At 59.6% G+C, this 17,026-nt stretch overlaps 3 protein-coding genes across 3 annotated transcripts; 1 reads left to right on the top strand and 2 right to left on the bottom strand.

The window, feature by feature from the left end:
* Positions 1-6,172: 6,172 nt before the first annotated feature.
* PLICBS_001602 (uncharacterized protein) lies at positions 6,173-9,595 on the bottom strand (the record flags this gene model as incomplete). The annotated part of the gene is made up of 8 exons (XM_018317312.2): positions 6,173-7,524; positions 7,571-8,168; positions 8,218-8,286; positions 8,346-8,480; positions 8,532-8,627; positions 8,690-8,722; positions 8,774-9,020; positions 9,087-9,595. 8 exons carry the CDS (start codon positions 9,593-9,595, stop codon positions 6,173-6,175), a joined length of 3,039 nt encoding a protein of 1,012 aa, XP_018182837.2.
* A 700-nt stretch (positions 9,596-10,295) lies between these two features.
* On the bottom strand, positions 10,296-11,687 carry PLICBS_001601 (uncharacterized protein; the record flags this gene model as incomplete). The annotated part of the gene is made up of 2 exons (XM_018317314.2): positions 10,296-11,400; positions 11,452-11,687. The coding sequence occupies 2 exons, from the start codon at positions 11,685-11,687 to the stop codon at positions 10,296-10,298; spliced, it is 1,341 nt and encodes a 446-aa protein (XP_018182839.2).
* A 2,740-nt stretch (positions 11,688-14,427) lies between these two features.
* PLICBS_001600 (uncharacterized protein) lies at positions 14,428-15,246 on the top strand (the record flags this gene model as incomplete). Its single annotated transcript, XM_065599865.1, has 1 exon — positions 14,428-15,246. The coding sequence occupies one exon, from the start codon at positions 14,428-14,430 to the stop codon at positions 15,244-15,246; it is 819 nt and encodes a 272-aa protein (XP_065455937.1).
* Between the last annotated feature and the right edge of the window lie 1,780 nt (positions 15,247-17,026).

The raw sequence follows: 17,026 nt of genomic DNA, 5'->3' as shown, positions 1-17,026 counted from the left end.
TTCACTGAGTGTCGTGTTGATGCCGTTGCGAATTTGTGGAGCAGACTCGGAGCAGACCTCCGTCGTGGGTCACGCAGCGTCGCCAGAGTGTCGTCATCCGTGACGAGTCACGCTCTTCTTTGTGAATGAATCTGCAGTACGTAAATACATGCCAAATAGTGGTACGGACAATTCTTGCGACAAGCCACGGCTCATGGGGCCGAGGTCTGAAGCCCCGGCTCTCATGCCTTGTCGTCGCTTGTTAGTCATTGTCTGTGTCGTCAAGCCCAGCTTCGGCTTCATGCGGACCAAGCGCCCAAGTGCGCATCAGCGACACGGCATGGCTTCGGAACGGCGACCTGCCGGACGAGGTGCAGAGCCAGGCCGGCCGGCTTCAAACTCTATTGAAGCATAGCTTAGGGGCAGCGGGCGCGTCGCGCGACAACTTGCCTGTTCTCCCCTACGGTTCGCTCGATCCGGCAGACGGCGAGCCGGTAGCGCTCAAAGCTTAACCAACACCGAACTCAAAACCTCGCCTCCAGCTGACTTGCTCATCTCGAGGGCATTGATCGCTTGGTTCATTGTCCGGTCTTTCAATGGTTGGCTCGCGGTCGGGTGAAGCACCGCAGGTCCTGAAACAGGTCTGGCCGCCTGACATTAATTACGCGGCGTCCTGAGCATTCGATCGTGCCGATGACGGCGGGGATCGATCGTGAATCGCGATTCGAGCTTGGAGGCTGAGCAGGGAAACCCATCCTCTTTGGGCCACACCATCCCAGCAACACCGCCAGCGTGGCTGACGAGCAACACGAGCGCCGCAGCGGCGTGGGTGTGGCGCACCCAGCGGCTCACTGGTCATGCAAGTCATGATTGGCATTCAAACGGGGCGCCGTTGAGTCTGGGGAAGTCAACAAGGACACCAGCGCACCGGATTCGGCCGCCGCATGCTCGTCTGCCAAGGTCGCGGCGCAAAGCTACCAGACGAGAGCTGGACGGTCTGACATCGGGGTCGCGGTTGCGTGTCGGCCGAGGTCGTGGCAACAAGACAGGCCGACTGAGTTTCACGTCCAGGTTAGAGTTGTTTCGCCATTCCAGCGCCAACAGGCCGGTGACGACCGATGGGGAAATGAGTCGCCCTGCAATTGTTCGTTTTCGACCAGGCGCGGCGCGGGCAGTTCGTCAATGCTCGCCAGGTCCCCTCCAGGTCCCCTTCAGGTCCAGCGAAAGGTCCAACGAAGGTGCCACAGCCGGGGCCGCAGGGGGCTTTGCGGGGACCGCTGGGGCCGTAGAGATGCCTTGTCGGCCGCGAAATTGCACTGTTGGGGACGCGGCGTGGCGGGGAGAAGCAAACAGTCGGCACACGGTCCTTCATAGACGTCCACCTGCGGGCACAACAGGCCGAGTGTCTCAAGGCACGGAACAGACGGCGTCCTCGTTGCCAATCAAACGGCCGTGCAGGAGGCGGCGCGGGCTCTGCTTGGTCGACTTCGCCCGTCGTCGTCCTCAGCTCCAAAGTGCCGACGGCTGGCCGGCTTCACGGGCTTCGGCCACGTCTCAGACGATTGGGTCCCCGTGCTCCTGACTGGGGCTGCTCCGCCCAGCCCATGCCGCCAAGGAGTCGCGCTCTGCTGGCTGCCAACGGCGACAGGAGTCAAGGAGGTGGTGCTGGAGGCTGGAGCTGGTGCTGGTGCCCTGCTGCAGCTCACCCATGTTCAGCACGGCTGTGCAGCGCAGCGCTGTCGCTCACTGCCTTGCTTGCTTGACAGCGGCCGCGCGCGCCTCGAGGCACCGCCCGCACAGCGCCGCGATGCGCCGAAGTGAATGCAAGCCCGGTGCGTGTACGCGGCACCTCGCCGGCCGGTAACGTTACGAGTCGTCACGCCAATATTGCTTCAGGACGCCGTCGGAAGGTTGTTTCCCGCGATGCAAAGCTTGTTCCTGTCAGTGGGTGGGAGGCTCTGCTGACGGGCCGGCTTGAGCGGCTGTGGCGGGAGCATAAGCGGGTGGGCGGCGCGGTGGAGGAGCAGAGGCAGGTCGAAGAAGAAAGCATGGTGGTGAGGCGAGCCGGCAACAATTAAAATTCCCATGCCCACATTGCCACCAGAAAAGTACGAGGTGTACATGATACTTTTGAACCGAGCGAATGGAAGTCAGGCAATCAGGATATTAGCTAACGTTAGAGCATCGATCACGGCAGGCGCGTCCCGCCCCCATCGTTCCTTCCTGCAGCCAGCAGCCAGCAAGCGGCAGGCGGCAACCCCTCAGCTACTGCTGCTCCAACCTTGATTGCGCCTTCCCGGCCTGCCAAGGTTGACTTGGTTGCGACTGCCTTGGATATCTCCTCCCTCTCCTTCCGAGCACCCTCTCCATATCCAAGTAACAAAGTACCTACACCACCCTCACCAGAGATGCTCTCCGCATCGGATCCTGGCCCTTAGTCTTGATCTTCCCTCCTTCACCTCTCCTGCCTGCCTGCTCACCTGCTGGCCTGCCTGCACGTCATCCAAGGAAACAGGTGCCAACTTCATACATCCCGACCCTCCTCCCCCCCACGTCTTGTTTCGTGTCCTTTCACCTTGCTTCACCGTCTCTCCCACTCCGGCCTCTCTCTCTCTCTTTCTCCCGCGCAAGGCCCTCCTTTGTCCTTTCAGCCCGGGCCCCGCCGCGCAAAGCCGGCAATCAGAACGCCTTGCCTGAAAGAATGCTCACATCGAGCGTCACGGCGCCATAAACGAGCGGCCCAAGCTCACGTCACCATCAATGGGTCGCTAACTGCATAAGCCCACGCGTCACGACGGCAGCTCTTATACTCTGCTTGTCGCCGCTGCCTCTCGTCGCCCTCGCCATCCTTGCGGGCTCACAAGTCGCAGCCAAGGCGCCTTCTCACCAATGGGCAACTCTACGTCGTCCGAGGCGCCGCGCAAGGGCCCCCAGAAGCTCTCCAAGCCGAGGCCGCCTGGCCATGTTTCAGCAGCCGATTTCTTGAGCCCGAGCAGCCTGTCTGCCTCCAGCGGCGACCGATACTGCGAGAGCTATCTCGCCGGATCCCGACCCATCCTCTCAGTCGAGGACTTCCCTTCCTTCACCCATGACCCCGCCACGGCCCGCAAAGATGTGTTCCGCAACTCCTCAGCCTCAGGTCATCTGTCGAATTCAACCTCAGGGGCCGGCACGACCGACGTCGGCACATCGACGCAGGTACAGGACCCGCACGCGCGACAAAGAAGACGGAGCAGCGGTGTGTCTCGCTCCGACACAACCAGATGGCCCGACCGCCCCAAGTCCATGGTGGTTGATAGAAGCGCGGTGCAGCCGGTGGCTCGCGCTGTCAGGTTCGTACTCGGAAACGGGCCTGGTAGCCGATTACAGACTGCTAACGCCTGACAGCTTGCACAGCAACAGACGGCAACACGTGCGATCAAGCCCAGATCCTTTGCCGCCCGGCGCACAACACCTGGTTCACTTGCAGCTGAAGACCCTGCATAACACCCAGTCGGCAGTTTCCGTCACAACGTGTGAGTCGACTGCCTCGCAAGACGCCTCACGTCGATCCCCTCGCCTGGAACGCCACGATGGCGGTGAAGGTCCGCGTCACGACCAAGATGTATCGCCATCAATACCTGTGCGTCGACGCTCGCTCATCCAAACCCCGGGCGTGGCAACGCGCGTGGCGAGGGAGTCTCCGCGAGTCCTGGTCAAGACAAAGCTCGAGCGACGCCATACAATCATTGAGACAGATACGCTCCACGTGCCTACGCCGCGTGTCGACAAGTACCTGTCCTTGACTTCTCATGCAACCGACGCGGTACCTCGAGAACGTGCCGTCACGCCATGTGAAGCTGATTACCAACAGCTTGGGGGTATGAAGTTTGGAACCCTGCGCATCACGAACGGCTCACCCGCCATTACCCCGGCCTTGGAACCCGCCGAGAGTGAGGTGACTTGTGGAGTCTATTCTGAACGGCCGCTTGGACACACCCGCGCCAGCTCTTTTGAATCATCATGGCCTCTGTGTACGCCGACTGGACCGCTTGTCCAACCACAGTCAGAGATTTCAGACCATAACCTGGAATCGAGGGGAGCCCAACTGCTTGACGGCACTGTGAGGACTGTCACACCTGCTACAGCCCTCAATTCCCACCCCATTGCACGATATGGCGATGCAGCGCCTGGCATCGGTCCATTGGAAGCAGCGGAACAGCCAGAGCAAGCTCAGCATGCCACGCCGCATTTGGCTCGCCAAGATAGCGTTGCGCGTACGTCAAATGGCGCCAACGATATGGACTACCTGTCACCGGAGGTCTTCAACGTCAGATTGGACCCCAACGCCAAGTCTAGCAGCAATCCCAGGCTGCCCCTCCCAAGCAAGGATGAACGTGGTTCCGTGGCTAGGTCGGATAGCGGCTTCGTGTCTGCTTCGACGTCGTCGTCTTCCAGTTCTCGCGCGCCGCTCTCCAAAGCGGATAGTGGTTACAGCTCCAGCTTCTCGCTGCGGTCATTTCGTTCGAGCACGAAGAGTCAGGGTCGGGAATCGACGCACGCTACTAGCCCTGATAGCCCTTCTTCTCCCAAGGCTGGCACTTTGCGGTCTCTTACGGGGAGGTCGAAACGGCCGAGCCTGAAGTCGTCTAGTGGCTCTTTCAACCTCGTGTCGCGGGATAAAAGTCGTCGGCTACTAAAGGCGGACAAGAACGGTAGTCAGCCTAACTCGCCCCAAGCAGCTCATGTCCGCTCGGGTTCCAGGGAGGCAAGGACGACGCCATCGGAGCCCCGCCTTGAGAGCAGACAGCACTTGCTGCATAGGTTTGGCCAATCGAGGAGGCAAAATGTCCAAACGGCGTACACGTCGCACGACTCATATGACTCCATTCCTGCGGTACCCTCAGACATCGAGGAGAGGCTTCATGAGCACAATGGCCGCTTTCCAACGGCCTCCAAGCGCGTTGCTTTGCGGGTGGAGTCGAGTCAGGAGACCCTCAAGACGATAGTGAGCATGGACAGCCTCTATTTCGGAGAGCAGGCGGCGCCCGTCTCGAAATTCACACACAAGGGTCTGCCCACTGCGACCATGCAGCATAAGGATCTCGGTATTCAGACTGGCAATTTCCTGGGCCGCACGCAAAGCCAATCCATTAGGCGAAAGCCCGTCGGCTCGGGGGGCCAACATCCCGCTGCATCGACAGTCGGGGACCCCGTACCGCTTTACGGCCGCGATGGTCCAGCCCAATTGCTCAGCACCCGTGCATCGGCGCCAGATTTGCCAGGCACAGGCGCTTGGCCGTTGAGAAGCCGAACGCAAGGCGACAAGAAGTCGCCGCCGGTCTCGATGCACTCTGGCACCTTCCGGTCGTCTCACCCACCATCATCACATCATTTGGGCCATCCAAAGTCCACGCCGTCATTGTCGCAAACAAACAGCCGAGATGGCCCTCGACGCCATCGGAAAGAGACGTCACAGCCTGAAAGTCAGTCCCTGATCGCCGGGTCCTCGCACCACCATACTCGGCATAGCTACTCCGGGACAAAGCGGCCGCCCCCTCAGGTGTATCGAGAGCCTCTGCTGCATCACCGGAGCGGCAGCGCTCCTCGCTACGACGACAATGGTCAACAATACCGTATTCTTCACAGCTACAATTCCCCGGCGTACAAAAATTCTCCCATCTGGGGCTAGCCACACGTTCACACTCACCTCGCATTTGCATTTCCGATACCACACACAGATTGCGCATTTCTGGAGCCAGGCTTGTTGTTACATATACCCACTGCACAACCCGTGCCGTTCGACATGCTCGACACATCACCCGCCGACTTGGCCGGCATGACGTTGTCGTTGCCATACTCTCATTCTTTTTGAATCTCTCACGTACACATGTAGTTGCTACATCCGTGAGCAGGCGCTTGCAGGGCTGTACATATGGAATCCTGCATCCCTTTCTCATCTGGCTCCGCGCGTCCTTGTGCTGTGCCTTTGTTTGATTCTCTTGTTGAATTGGTGGACAAATATACCCTCTCTTGGGCGCTTGGGGCCGTACGTGGAAGGGCATTAGGTCGCAGGGCAACAAGTCATTGGTCGTTAGACGATGGCTATTCAATTCACGTGGCGTCATGGTAATGATGAGAGAGCGATATATATACTCCATCTGTTCAGCTATGCACGTTTGGCTGTGCGAGGCTATGTGACAAACTGGGCGCCTCAGTATGCATTCTTCCGTTGAGTGTACTTTGGCCCGCGGACCAGATGAACCGTCTCCCTGCCCGTCAAGACTGGAGTGCCATACTTGATCTTGAGGCTGGGCACCTTTGCGCCGCCGTCCTCGACGGCCCAGACGGCGACGCCGATCCAGTTGTCGCCGCGGTGGTTGAGGATGCCCTCTGGCACGGGGAACTCGGTCTGGGGGCCGATGTTGGAGGCGTACTTGCCGAACTGGAACCCGTTGATGTAGAGGATGGCGCGGTAGGCCTTTGCGCCGTCGGGGTTCTTGCCAAAGACAAAGGACAGGGGGATGTCGTACTTGTCGGCGGGGAGGTTGAGCGTGAAGAGGGCCGTGTAGAAGGCGACGCCGGGCTTGGCGATGCCGTCCATGGGGCTGCTGCCGGGGCCCTTGGAGAACTTGTCGAGGGGCGGATAGGGATAGTGGTAGCCCTGGCGCTCGAAGAAGAGGCCGCCCTCGTTGAGGGGGCCGCGGAAGCGGTCCTTGTACGACTCGCCGCCGAGGTTGCCCGTGATCTTCCAGGGCGAGATCTTGGTGGCGGGCTTGGAGGCGTCCGAGGAGACGACCTTGTACTTGAGGATGCCGCGCGGGGACTTCATGTCGTCCCAGCCCGAGTTGAGGTCCTCGTTGAGGCCCATGTTGTCGACGACGACGGTGAGCACGTAGCTGGACCCGGCGGTGAGGCTGGTGAGCGGGAAAGTGCCGTCGTTGTAGTCCCAGCACCAGTCGTTCTTGTACGAGCCGAGGAAGGTGCCGTTGAGCCACACGGCGTACGAGTAGGCGCTGCCGCCCTTGGTCGTGAGCTTGAGCTGCGTCTCGGAGCCGCTGGCCGTGAAGTGGCCCCTGAAGACGAGCGTGCCCGTGTTGAAGCCGTAGTCGGATGCGTACAGGGAGACGGGCGTCTTGAGCGGCTCGACGGTGTTGTTGGACGACGTGTGGTCTGCAGTCGGCCACTGGGAGTCGTCATATCCGGGCTGGATCTCGGGCAGAGAGTCGATCTTATGCCATTCCACATGGTCGAGGTCAGGGATCGGGAAGGACGGGCTGTCGACCGTGATTGTCGTAACCCAGTTGCCAAAAGAGTTGGTGGTGTACTTCAGCACCTTGTCGTTCACCCGCAGCCTGGACGTGCCACTCGGCGCGCCAATCACCTCCATCTCTGTCGTCTTGTTGAAGTCGGCCTTCACGTTGAGCGTGGCACCATCGACGGAGACAGAGCGAACAAGGTAGCCGCCATTGATGATGACAGCCTCTGGGTTCATGACGGAGCTGCCATACGCGCTGCCGTTCGCGGGCAGCACGGGGAACCAGTAGTTGTACGCCGCATTACGGTCTGTCACGTCAGCTGCGCTCTGATAGGGGAGGAGAGGGGCACATACCAATAAGATAGACGGTGAGACTGCCAATGTTGACAAACTGCCGCTTGGGTGCCGTGTGCCATTGAACCACAGTTGTACCAGCCGATACGTGAACCGTGGCGCTGCTGGCCTCGCTTTGACTAGTGGGGGGAATGCCGTTGTATGCGAACTCATGCGTCTCGTTGGGGCCACCGTACATGATAAGCACGGTCTTGTTGCCGAATTTCTTCCATGTCAAGATCTCGCTAGTGGAGTAGAGCAGACTGTGGTCTGGTCCAACAACGTAATCTGTGACGTGGACCTTGGAGTCGCGGCGGCTGAGTGTGAGCGTCGCATTGCCAATCTGCGGTATAGTGGCAACGCCTGCAGATGTGGGCAATTTGAGCTTATACGAGACTGAGTCCGTACTCGCGTAGTCTGCGTGGCGAGCGACAAAGAACCTGCCTGTCTTGTCTGCGTTGAGAGGCGTGATGGCAATCGCTGCGTTGTCACTGTAGGCTGTGGTGCTGAGGTCTCCAGGAACAGTGAGGAGGTAATTGGGCGACACTTTGAGAAACTCGCCCTGGAGCTTGAGCTCCGAGTACTTTTCGCGATCGAGAACCCGATTCTCTTTGATGGCCTGTACAAATTGAGCTTCCTGGCTTCACTTCGAAGGCTTTCACACTTACAGCTCCATAGTCGTAGGACGTGTATCCGCCTGGGTGTCCCAGGTTGCCCCAGTTCGTTCCGCCATAGACCTATGTGTGTTAGTCGATGGTGCTTTCTCTCTTCTCATGTGCAGTGAGACCCAACTTACCATGTACTGGCTGAAGATGGCCACGCCTGCAGCAAGATTATTCTTGTTGAAGACGCGGGCAAACTCGTGGTTGACGAGGGCGGCGCACTGGTCAACACCAGACCCGCCCCAGGGGTCGTAGGAGCCACCTTGAAACTAGGCACGGTCAGCATAGGTGCAGCTGGTCGATGAGGGCAAGTGGCTTACCTCGACGATGGCATACGGGGTCTTTGGGCTCTGCCTGACATGTCGTTGGTGCAGGTCTGTTGGCAGCTTCCCTGCTGGCCAATCGGAGGGTTTGTCCTGCATCAAAAGTCAGTTCAACCGCACCACTCAAGCTTCTCGAATTCTATGGTATCACTTACACAGTCAAATCCAAGAGGGTAGTTGTCATGGCCCTGGTCCATGTTAGTGCGGTCTCCGGTTTCCCTGGTCAGATATCAACTCACGTAGATGTCCATCTGGCCCGTGCCACTTCCCGGCGCATAGTAACCGTAGGGACCAACGTCGTTGTTGATCATGGGCATGACAATCCCCGCCCTTCGGGCCTGGTCGATCACGTACTGCATGTACTTTCCATTCGGAAACGGAATCTTGTAGCCGTAGCTGTACTCATTCTCGGGTTGGTAGAGCACAACAGCGCCCCCGTTGGTGATTTGGTGCTTCGCGATGATGCCGCAGATGCGAGCCATATAGCTGTAGGCAAGTCAGTAAGCGCTCCTCTGTAATCGCCCAACGTGTTAACGGGCCGACTCGACTCACTTGTCGGTAGAGCCGAGAAAGTCGCCCGAGTCTGTCCTGAGGACGCCGGTGTTCCTCTGCAGCCAGCCGGGAAAGCCTCCGCCGCTCACTTCTGCGTTGATGTACGGCCCCGGGCGGGCGAGGAGGTAAATGCCCGCCTGCTTGGCTGCCTCCAAGAACGGCTCCAGGTCGTGAATGTCTTCGGCGCGGAACTCGCCACGCTTGCCTTCGAGGAGCGCCCAGTCGACGTAAAAGGACACCATGTTGAAGCCCGCGGCCTTGATCTTTTGCAGCACATCCAAGTGCAGCGATGGCACGGGTTGACGGAACGGGTGGTACTCGCCCGAGAACATCATGGCGCGCTCGCCGCGGATGAAGAGAGAGTGCTCATCCCAGGTGACGATGTCCTGAAGCGCCCGCTTCTCCGGCTCGCGGATGATGTTGTATGGCCTGCCGCCTGGGCCAGACAGGCTGAGGCCGTAACAAGGCGGCAGCGCCAGCGCCGCGCAAAGCGCCGCAGACAATTTCATTGTGCGTAAAGATGCTTGTCGTAGTCAGGATATCGATCTTCTTCACCCCGCCAGCTTTTCAATGACAGCCCGCCTCCTTTGTGGGAATGAGACATTGCATTCCTTTATATCATGGCCACCTACGAGCACGTACGAGCCGTCCTTCCAACAGCCCCTCCCTTTCTCTTGCCCCTGGAAGACTTCGTCCAGGCTCCCAACGGCCCTGGGAGAGGCCTGCTGCCCGTCGGTCCGATGCATCATGGGCCAGATGCGCGATGAAACCTCGTTTTTGGCCATGCGGTGCCTTCCCCCGGAGACATGACGTGCTGTCCGACGAGGCATTGGCCCTCCATGCCGGTCGTCTGGAGATTACTAACATGCAGGCCGGGTTAGAATAGGGAGCGGCTTGGACTCTCGAGTGTGGAGTGATCAAGTTGAGGCCGTGTCATTGGAGGTCCGAGACAACGGTGCCGACCTCCCCAACCCATCTCAAGCATGCCGATCACCCGCACCAACGAGGTCGGACGCACCCGCGCCAGACAGGTTGCTGTAATTTAGCGTCCCAATCCGCGTTCACGCGAGCACGGCGTGTCGGCACATGGCCAGAGCCTACCAGCGCAATGCCGGGTCATTTGACGCCTGCGCTCATCAGCCACCTGTCCTACCTGCCGCTTCCGACCTACATAAATTGAGTAACTCACATGCATCGTCCGCCAGGAAGTTAGATTAGCTGCCACGTCGGGTCGTCTTGTCCCGACTCCTGCATTATCGGCTCGATAACGCCGACAGGAACGCCCGCGTGCTTCCAGATCTTGCCGTCCTTCATCACGAAGCTCACTTTGCGCAGCGCCTGCTTGTCCTCGCGCGGGTCCGCGTCCAAGGCGACGATGTCGGCGCGGCTGCCCTTTGCAAGCCATCCGAAGCGGAAGCCGCAGGCGTCGCCGCCGCAGGCTTCCCAGCCGCCCACCATGCAGGCTTCTAGAACTTCCTCCACTGAAATTCCCGCCTCAATCAGGAGCTCCATCTCCCGGACGCCTTGCCCGTGGTTGAACGTGCCAGTGTCGCCGCCGGCGGCCAAGCGAACTCCCATGTCAAACGCGCGCTTGGCTTGCCGTTGGGCCGCTTCTACCTGGTCCTTGCGGATGGCTTCGGTGGCTGCAAGAGTTGGGACCAGGATGGTGTCGTGCCTCCTTAGCTCCTTGAGCAGTTCGTCCCCGCCTTCTGATCCGTGCTCTATCGATGTAACGCCAGCCTTGGCGGCCATGATGGCACCCCTGGCAGTTCCTGCATGGCAGGCCACGGGAAGCCCAGCGAGCCTCGCCTCCTCGACGATGCAATCCATCTCCTCTTGCGTGAACATGACGACCTGAGGGTTCGCATCCCTAGGCGGAAAGGGCATGCCGCCAATGTATGGATGAGTCTGTACCGGTGGAAACCTCATAATCTTCCTCCTGTAGTCGGCGTAAAACTTGATGACATCCGCACCATCGGCAACTCTCCTGCGAACTGCTCTCCGGACGCCGGTCGGCCCATCACACGAGTCGGATATTGTCGGTCCAGCTACACCATTGGCTGCGTTTTCGGTACGCATCTCATAGGAGCCCGTACTGGTCAGTGCGTGCGTCGCAACGAAGAGTCGCGGGCCCGGAATGAGCCCGCGATTGATGGTGTCCCTGAGATTGGCGTCGAACGAGCCCATCCCCTCGGAGCCCAGATCGCGATATGTGGTATATCCGGAAAGTAGGGCGCGACGAACATGGTTGGTCGCGCGGACAGTTCGCTCGACGATGCTCTCGTCGCGCATCTGCTCTTGAGCCGGGCGCTCCCTGACAATTGGTCAGCACCGAGTGTCGGGAGGCTTGGGTGAGGTTACGTACTCGTAGGAATGGAGGAAAATGTGAGTGTGCGCATCGACGAAGCCTGGCATAACGACCTTGGATCGAAGGTCTATGTCACTGGGCTTGATGGCCTTGTCCGCAGAGGCATCTCGCTCAAAGACATCGGCAATGGTGCCCGTCTCGGTGTCGACCTGTATAGATACATTCTGCCTGAAAGCCTTGGTCTTGGAGTCAAAGAGAAGACCTGCGTGCAGGGCGATGATCCTGGGCGCCATGCTGGCGGTGTCAGGAATTCGTGCGCAGATGAGCTGCAAGGGGAGAGAGAAGGCGCTGACGAGATGGTCTTTCCACCGGTAGCCGGCTGGAAGGTCCAGCTCGCGGCTTCCTAATTAGGCAGAACTTGAATACAGGTAGGATTCGGGGAAATCAAGGCGGCAAAAATGACTGGTTTTGGCTCGGAAACAGCGATTCAATTCAATTTAGAGCCAAGAACCCAGCGGCGGTCGAGTCTTTCATCGATGTTGGGCATTGATCATGGATATCTGACCTGCGATGCAAGGCCAGGTTGTACAGTGGCATGGACCGCTGCAACGCTTACAACACCACCCACTCACTATTCAATTGTTGCTTGCACCATAATGAGCGACAAAGCAATGCCGACAGTAGCCGCATATTTTGCTAGACCGAGACGGTTGTGTGAGTTGCTAACTGCGCGGAAAACAAATAGTGAGGACGGTACAGGGTAGGCAGCTTTCTCAAACTATACCCAGCTCAGGCGAACGTCCTCGGTGGCATTCGGGTGGTGTAGGAGCTGGTTTGTGCGAATTCGACATCCAATGTGACCCGAGAACGAATCGCAGTGGATGGCGCCTCGAAAATCCACTGGCGCGGTCCTCTTCCCCAAGACGGAGCCGCGTAGCGACACAGCTGTTAAAAACGGCCGAGCTTACATCGCGATGTCACATTCCCTACAGGATGCAGACAGACGGGAGGACGATGACGCCGCAGAGCTGCCGCGCCCGTCCGCCTTCTCACATAGAACGGAAAAACCCTTCGCAACGGCCCTGTCGGACCGATGGCATTGCGAGTTCCCTGTTTTGAGTCTTTGGAAACGGTAGCTTACGAAGGCTGGAGAACATGACTGTACTGGTCGGAGAGGCTCGTATTGGGTGGATTGGCGAGTGCTGCGCCTCGACCAAAAATAGGTCCGTCCACCCATCATCCAGGGCAGGTATAAAGGCGCTGCTCGCGTGGTGCAGCAGCGTCGCGGTGCCTGTGGCGGGCTTGCAGCGCTGGGCGGCGCCTGTCCTGCATGTGTGCTCGCGCGTGCGTGTCGGCTGTGCTTGTGTGTGCGCGAGTGGCGCCAGCCTGTCGGCCGCCCAAGGGGACTGGACGCTGCACAACGCCTGGGCGTCACATGAGGCGTCCCACGCCCAATGAAACGTCGGCCTTGCACAAAAACGGCCGCTTGGCCGTGGGCAGCTAGAGCACGGGATCGCCCTCTGTGATACCCCGACCCCAACAACCTCACACGCCATGGCTTCCCTCCCAATGGCTTTGGGCCTGGCTGACAGTGGTCCTCAGGCCCCCGCGAGAGAGGCAACGGATGCGTTCCCACGATGCGACGTCAAGGACAGCCCGACGTGCCGCTGTTGCTGAGCACCCGCCCACCTCGGCCTGTGATGTGCATCCTGTCTGTGCATGTCCGTCCGAGTGTGAAAAAAAGTGGACTTGCCATCAGGGGCAAACGAGGCCGTTCATGCTGTCATCTCTGCTCGCAGGCCAATAACGGGAGGGTCGGTACGAAAAAGATCCGCGTCGCATCTGCCTGTCGCTGTCTCAACAGTGCTCCGCAGTTGTCGCGGGGCGACGGAGAGCTGAAAGTACTCGTACCTGTACACAGAGATGTGCTGATGCACAAAGCCTGCCCAGTGCGGAGATACAAAGACATTTGTGCTTCGTGCGATATGACACCCACGTACGAGTGGAGATGCATCGTCAGGGGACTGTTTTGCTGTTCATGCATCCGGCCCTCTCCTCCTCTCAACATTTCGAATCAGGGCCGGCAGTCAATTTTTTTTTTTCGGGGTGCAGATGGAAAACAATAGGCCTGCAGCGGTGGCGTTGATATCGTGCAGCGGCTGCTGGACCTGAGCCGATGGACTGACACCACTCCGCGAGGTGGCGCCGCGCCAGGCCAGGCGAGGGGACCTGCTGGGCTGGTTGGTGGCAGCCCAGCGCTGGCAGGCCATCTACGCTCAGGCTCCCGTCAGCGTCCACCTCCACCTCATGCATCCATCCATGGACCCAAGCTCCGAGAAAAATGCACCCGGTCGGTGGGTGTCCAGTGCGTCTCACCCGCCCGCCTGGTCCTTCCGCAGCAAGCGCACCTCAGGTAGGCCATCTTGGCCGTCCACCTCATGGGTGGCATCCATGGATGGTGGTGGTCCCCTCCCCGGGGGCCAGTCCTACGGTCCCACGCACCGCAGCGACCACCCAGACCCCTGCACCAACTGCATAAAAGTCTCTCGCTCTGGCCCTCGCCGCCTCCTCCCCTCGTGCTCCGTGACTCTTCTCCGCCCTTCTGTCATCCCATACGTGTGTCCTGGGCCAGCCTGCCTTCCTTTGCGTATTCCCTTGTTGTTTTCCCTACTCCCTCGCATCTTTCGCGTCCTCTCGTTCCCTTCCTCGCCTCGTACAACCAGCGTCGGCCTCGAGCCTTCCATTCAGACAATCCAGCCTCACTCGCGCGCCGTCCCATCGCGGCTCCGCCTAGCGACCGGCGAAACACCGAATCGCTTGCGTGGCCCCCCCTCGAGCAACGCGTGTGCGAGACCACCAGCAACATTCGCTTCCATCGAAGCGACTTGCAACGGGGCGACGAACATCCGCAACGACCGGCACGCGCGATAGTTTATTCTCCGACGACCTTTACACCCTTGCACCGACCGCTTGTCCCGTCACTCAGTACCATATCTTTTCTTGACACCAAAGTACCAAAGTACATCATCAACAATGTACTCTTCCAACCTCGTCCGCCTCCTTGTGGTGGTGGTGTCGGTGCTCCTCGTTGCCCAGGCCTCCTGGCTCGAGGGCAACCGCTTCGCCGTCAGGTCTGTCGCTCGCAGACAACTGGGCGACCTCGTCGGCGGCTCCTCCACTGGTAGCTCCGCATCACCCAGCGCCACGACGCCTCCGTCTTCCAGCAGCTCTTCATCGTCTTCGTCTACGTCCTCGTCCAGCTCGTCGTCGTCTACGCCCGTAACGTCGGAGACGCCCAGCTCAACCCCTTCGTCGACGCCAGCCCAGACGACGCCCTCTTCCAGCTCGTCCAGCGCTGGCGCGACCACGCCGCCAACTACGTCTTCTTCGCCCTCGCCCACTCCAACCCCGACCCCTGAGGGCAGCTCGTCCAGCTCGATCCCGACCCCGGTGGTCTCGACGAGCATCGAGGTCGTTACCATGACCAACAGCGATGGATCCAAGACGACGGCGTCCTCTACCAAGCTCACCACGTCTACTCCGGGCCTCAACTCTGGCAATTCTGGTCAGACCTCGGGCATGTCGACTAAGACTCGCAACACCGTGATCGGCGTCGTGGTCGGCGTTGGTGGCGCCATCATCCTCGGCGCCCTGGGCCTCGTGGCATGGAGGGTTTGGGGGCGCAAGAAGCAGAACGATGAGGCCGATGGGCTCATGGACTACAACATGAACCTCGCCCAGCAGGAGAAGCCAGAGCATGGAGGCTCCCCGCCCCCTCAGCGGACTCCCTTCCAGTCCACCTTGGAAAACTACCATCAGCCAACCCACGTCAACGCCTCGTCCAACTTCTGATCCGAGTCAGTGTCGGCAACGGACCAAGAAGGGAAGAGGCACCAAAAAAAGGCATGACATCATTTATACTGATGCTTTCAACGCGGCGTTCCGGATTTTGATACGTCCCCGTGGATTCATTTTTTCGCCCGGTCGACGAGTCGCCGTATGACATATTCAAGGCGGAGCGCTCTGTTACCGCAGCGCGCCTGAGCATGCCGAATTTGCGGAATAAGGGGCACAAGCGTCCTTTCAAGGAGGAGATGAGCGATGCCCAGCTGTGGGGGAAGTCGGAGCGCTGGCCGCAGGATCCTCCATCCTCGCGGCCGGTGGCACCGAACCTGCGCAAATTCACGTTGCAGCATGCATAGCGAGCCTTGTCGAGTACCACATCTAGAATAGACCACTTAATAATACGGATATCGATATGTCCACGATTCATTGCAAGGTCGGACGAATCATCAGGCGAAGTGCTTCGGGCCAGCGGGCATGTGATGCCATGTGGACGGGGTGAGTCAAACGGTCTCGTGAGAAGAGTCAAGACAAGAGGTCAGATTGCTTTCTATTTATACTCGACTCGTTACTGAGCTGGGCAGCTGATGCTCAGCTCCTTTGCCTACGATGGAATGGGACTTTTGAGGCACCAGTCTCAGCACAGCTCGTTTTGAGTTTCTGGACGACCAGCCTCGCCATGCCAAGTGTTTCTGGTGCGTCATTCATACTCAGGACACAGTGTGTTGGCGGGCTTGTCGGCCTCCTCGCTTGAGCGGCGCCCACCCCGCCATTGCTCAACGAGGCGGGCAACGCATGAGCGTGAGACATTCCACGGCAAGGAGGGGCATGGCGCTGGAATGCGACGCGTTGAGGGGCAGGTGCCGCGGGATATGCGGCAAGAATGCTTTCACAGAGAGTGTTGACTGGAGGGCTGCGAAATATGGATTACAGCGCCATGGGTTGTTCTGCCTACTGGGGGTTGTTGGACGGGTTTCGGACCGTAAGGGTAGGTCGCGATGGTTCGACAGTAAGTCCCGTCTCCATGCCCTGAAGCAAGGAGAACACGAGTCAAACAACACGCACCAGCCGATCAGCCCTCACGAGCACGGATGGGATGGGTGCCTGCAGGACGTGTCGTCCAATGGCGAACAGCTCCGCGTGGGAGTGACGTTACCGTCGCGCGTCACCGGCTGGGCCAAGGCAGCCCGAAACGAATTTTTTTTTCTTGACTTGCCCCCCTCCCCAATGCGTTCGTCCGTTTGTTGCCACCCGAAGAGCTCGGCCACCCGTCAGAAGCAAGTCCCGCGCCGGGGCCCTCTCGCGACAAGCTGCAGAGCTGCAGGTTGTGGATGTCTCTTCGTTCGTCGCGAGGGTCGAACCGTGCCCGCTTTAGTGGTGGTGGTTTGACGCCACGGCCAAACTCAATCCGCAGTGCGCGCACTGATGAGAGAGGTGCGGGTCGTCGCGCGTCCCCGTCCCCGTCGGGCGCCGTGCTTGTGTTCCTGGAGCCAAAAAAGGCAGAAGCCATTGCCGTCTCCCTCGTCAGGCCGCCGCCGCCGCCGCCGCCCCATCGCCCGCCAACACACACACACACACAAGGGACACAATGGGGCACTGGGGTCGGGCGCGGGCTAGCGCGCCATCTGTGGGGAATGATTGAATGATTGACTGAATGGAGCGAGTGGGTGAATGGATCTCGCTGCTCGCCGGGCTGTGGCTCGCGCTCTGGCTGGCGACTTGCGTGGGCGTGGGCTTCGGGCATTCGTGATGGGATCCATTGCATCATGGACCCCTACGATAGGTACCA

This window comes from Purpureocillium lilacinum, assembly GCF_023168085.1.
Source record: "Purpureocillium lilacinum CBS 284.36 DNA, scaffold_1, whole genome shotgun sequence".
NCBI lineage: Eukaryota > Fungi > Ascomycota > Sordariomycetes > Hypocreales > Ophiocordycipitaceae > Purpureocillium > Purpureocillium lilacinum.
The sequence above is the reverse complement of the archived record's forward strand: the minus strand, read 5'-3'. Positions and strand labels throughout refer to the sequence as shown.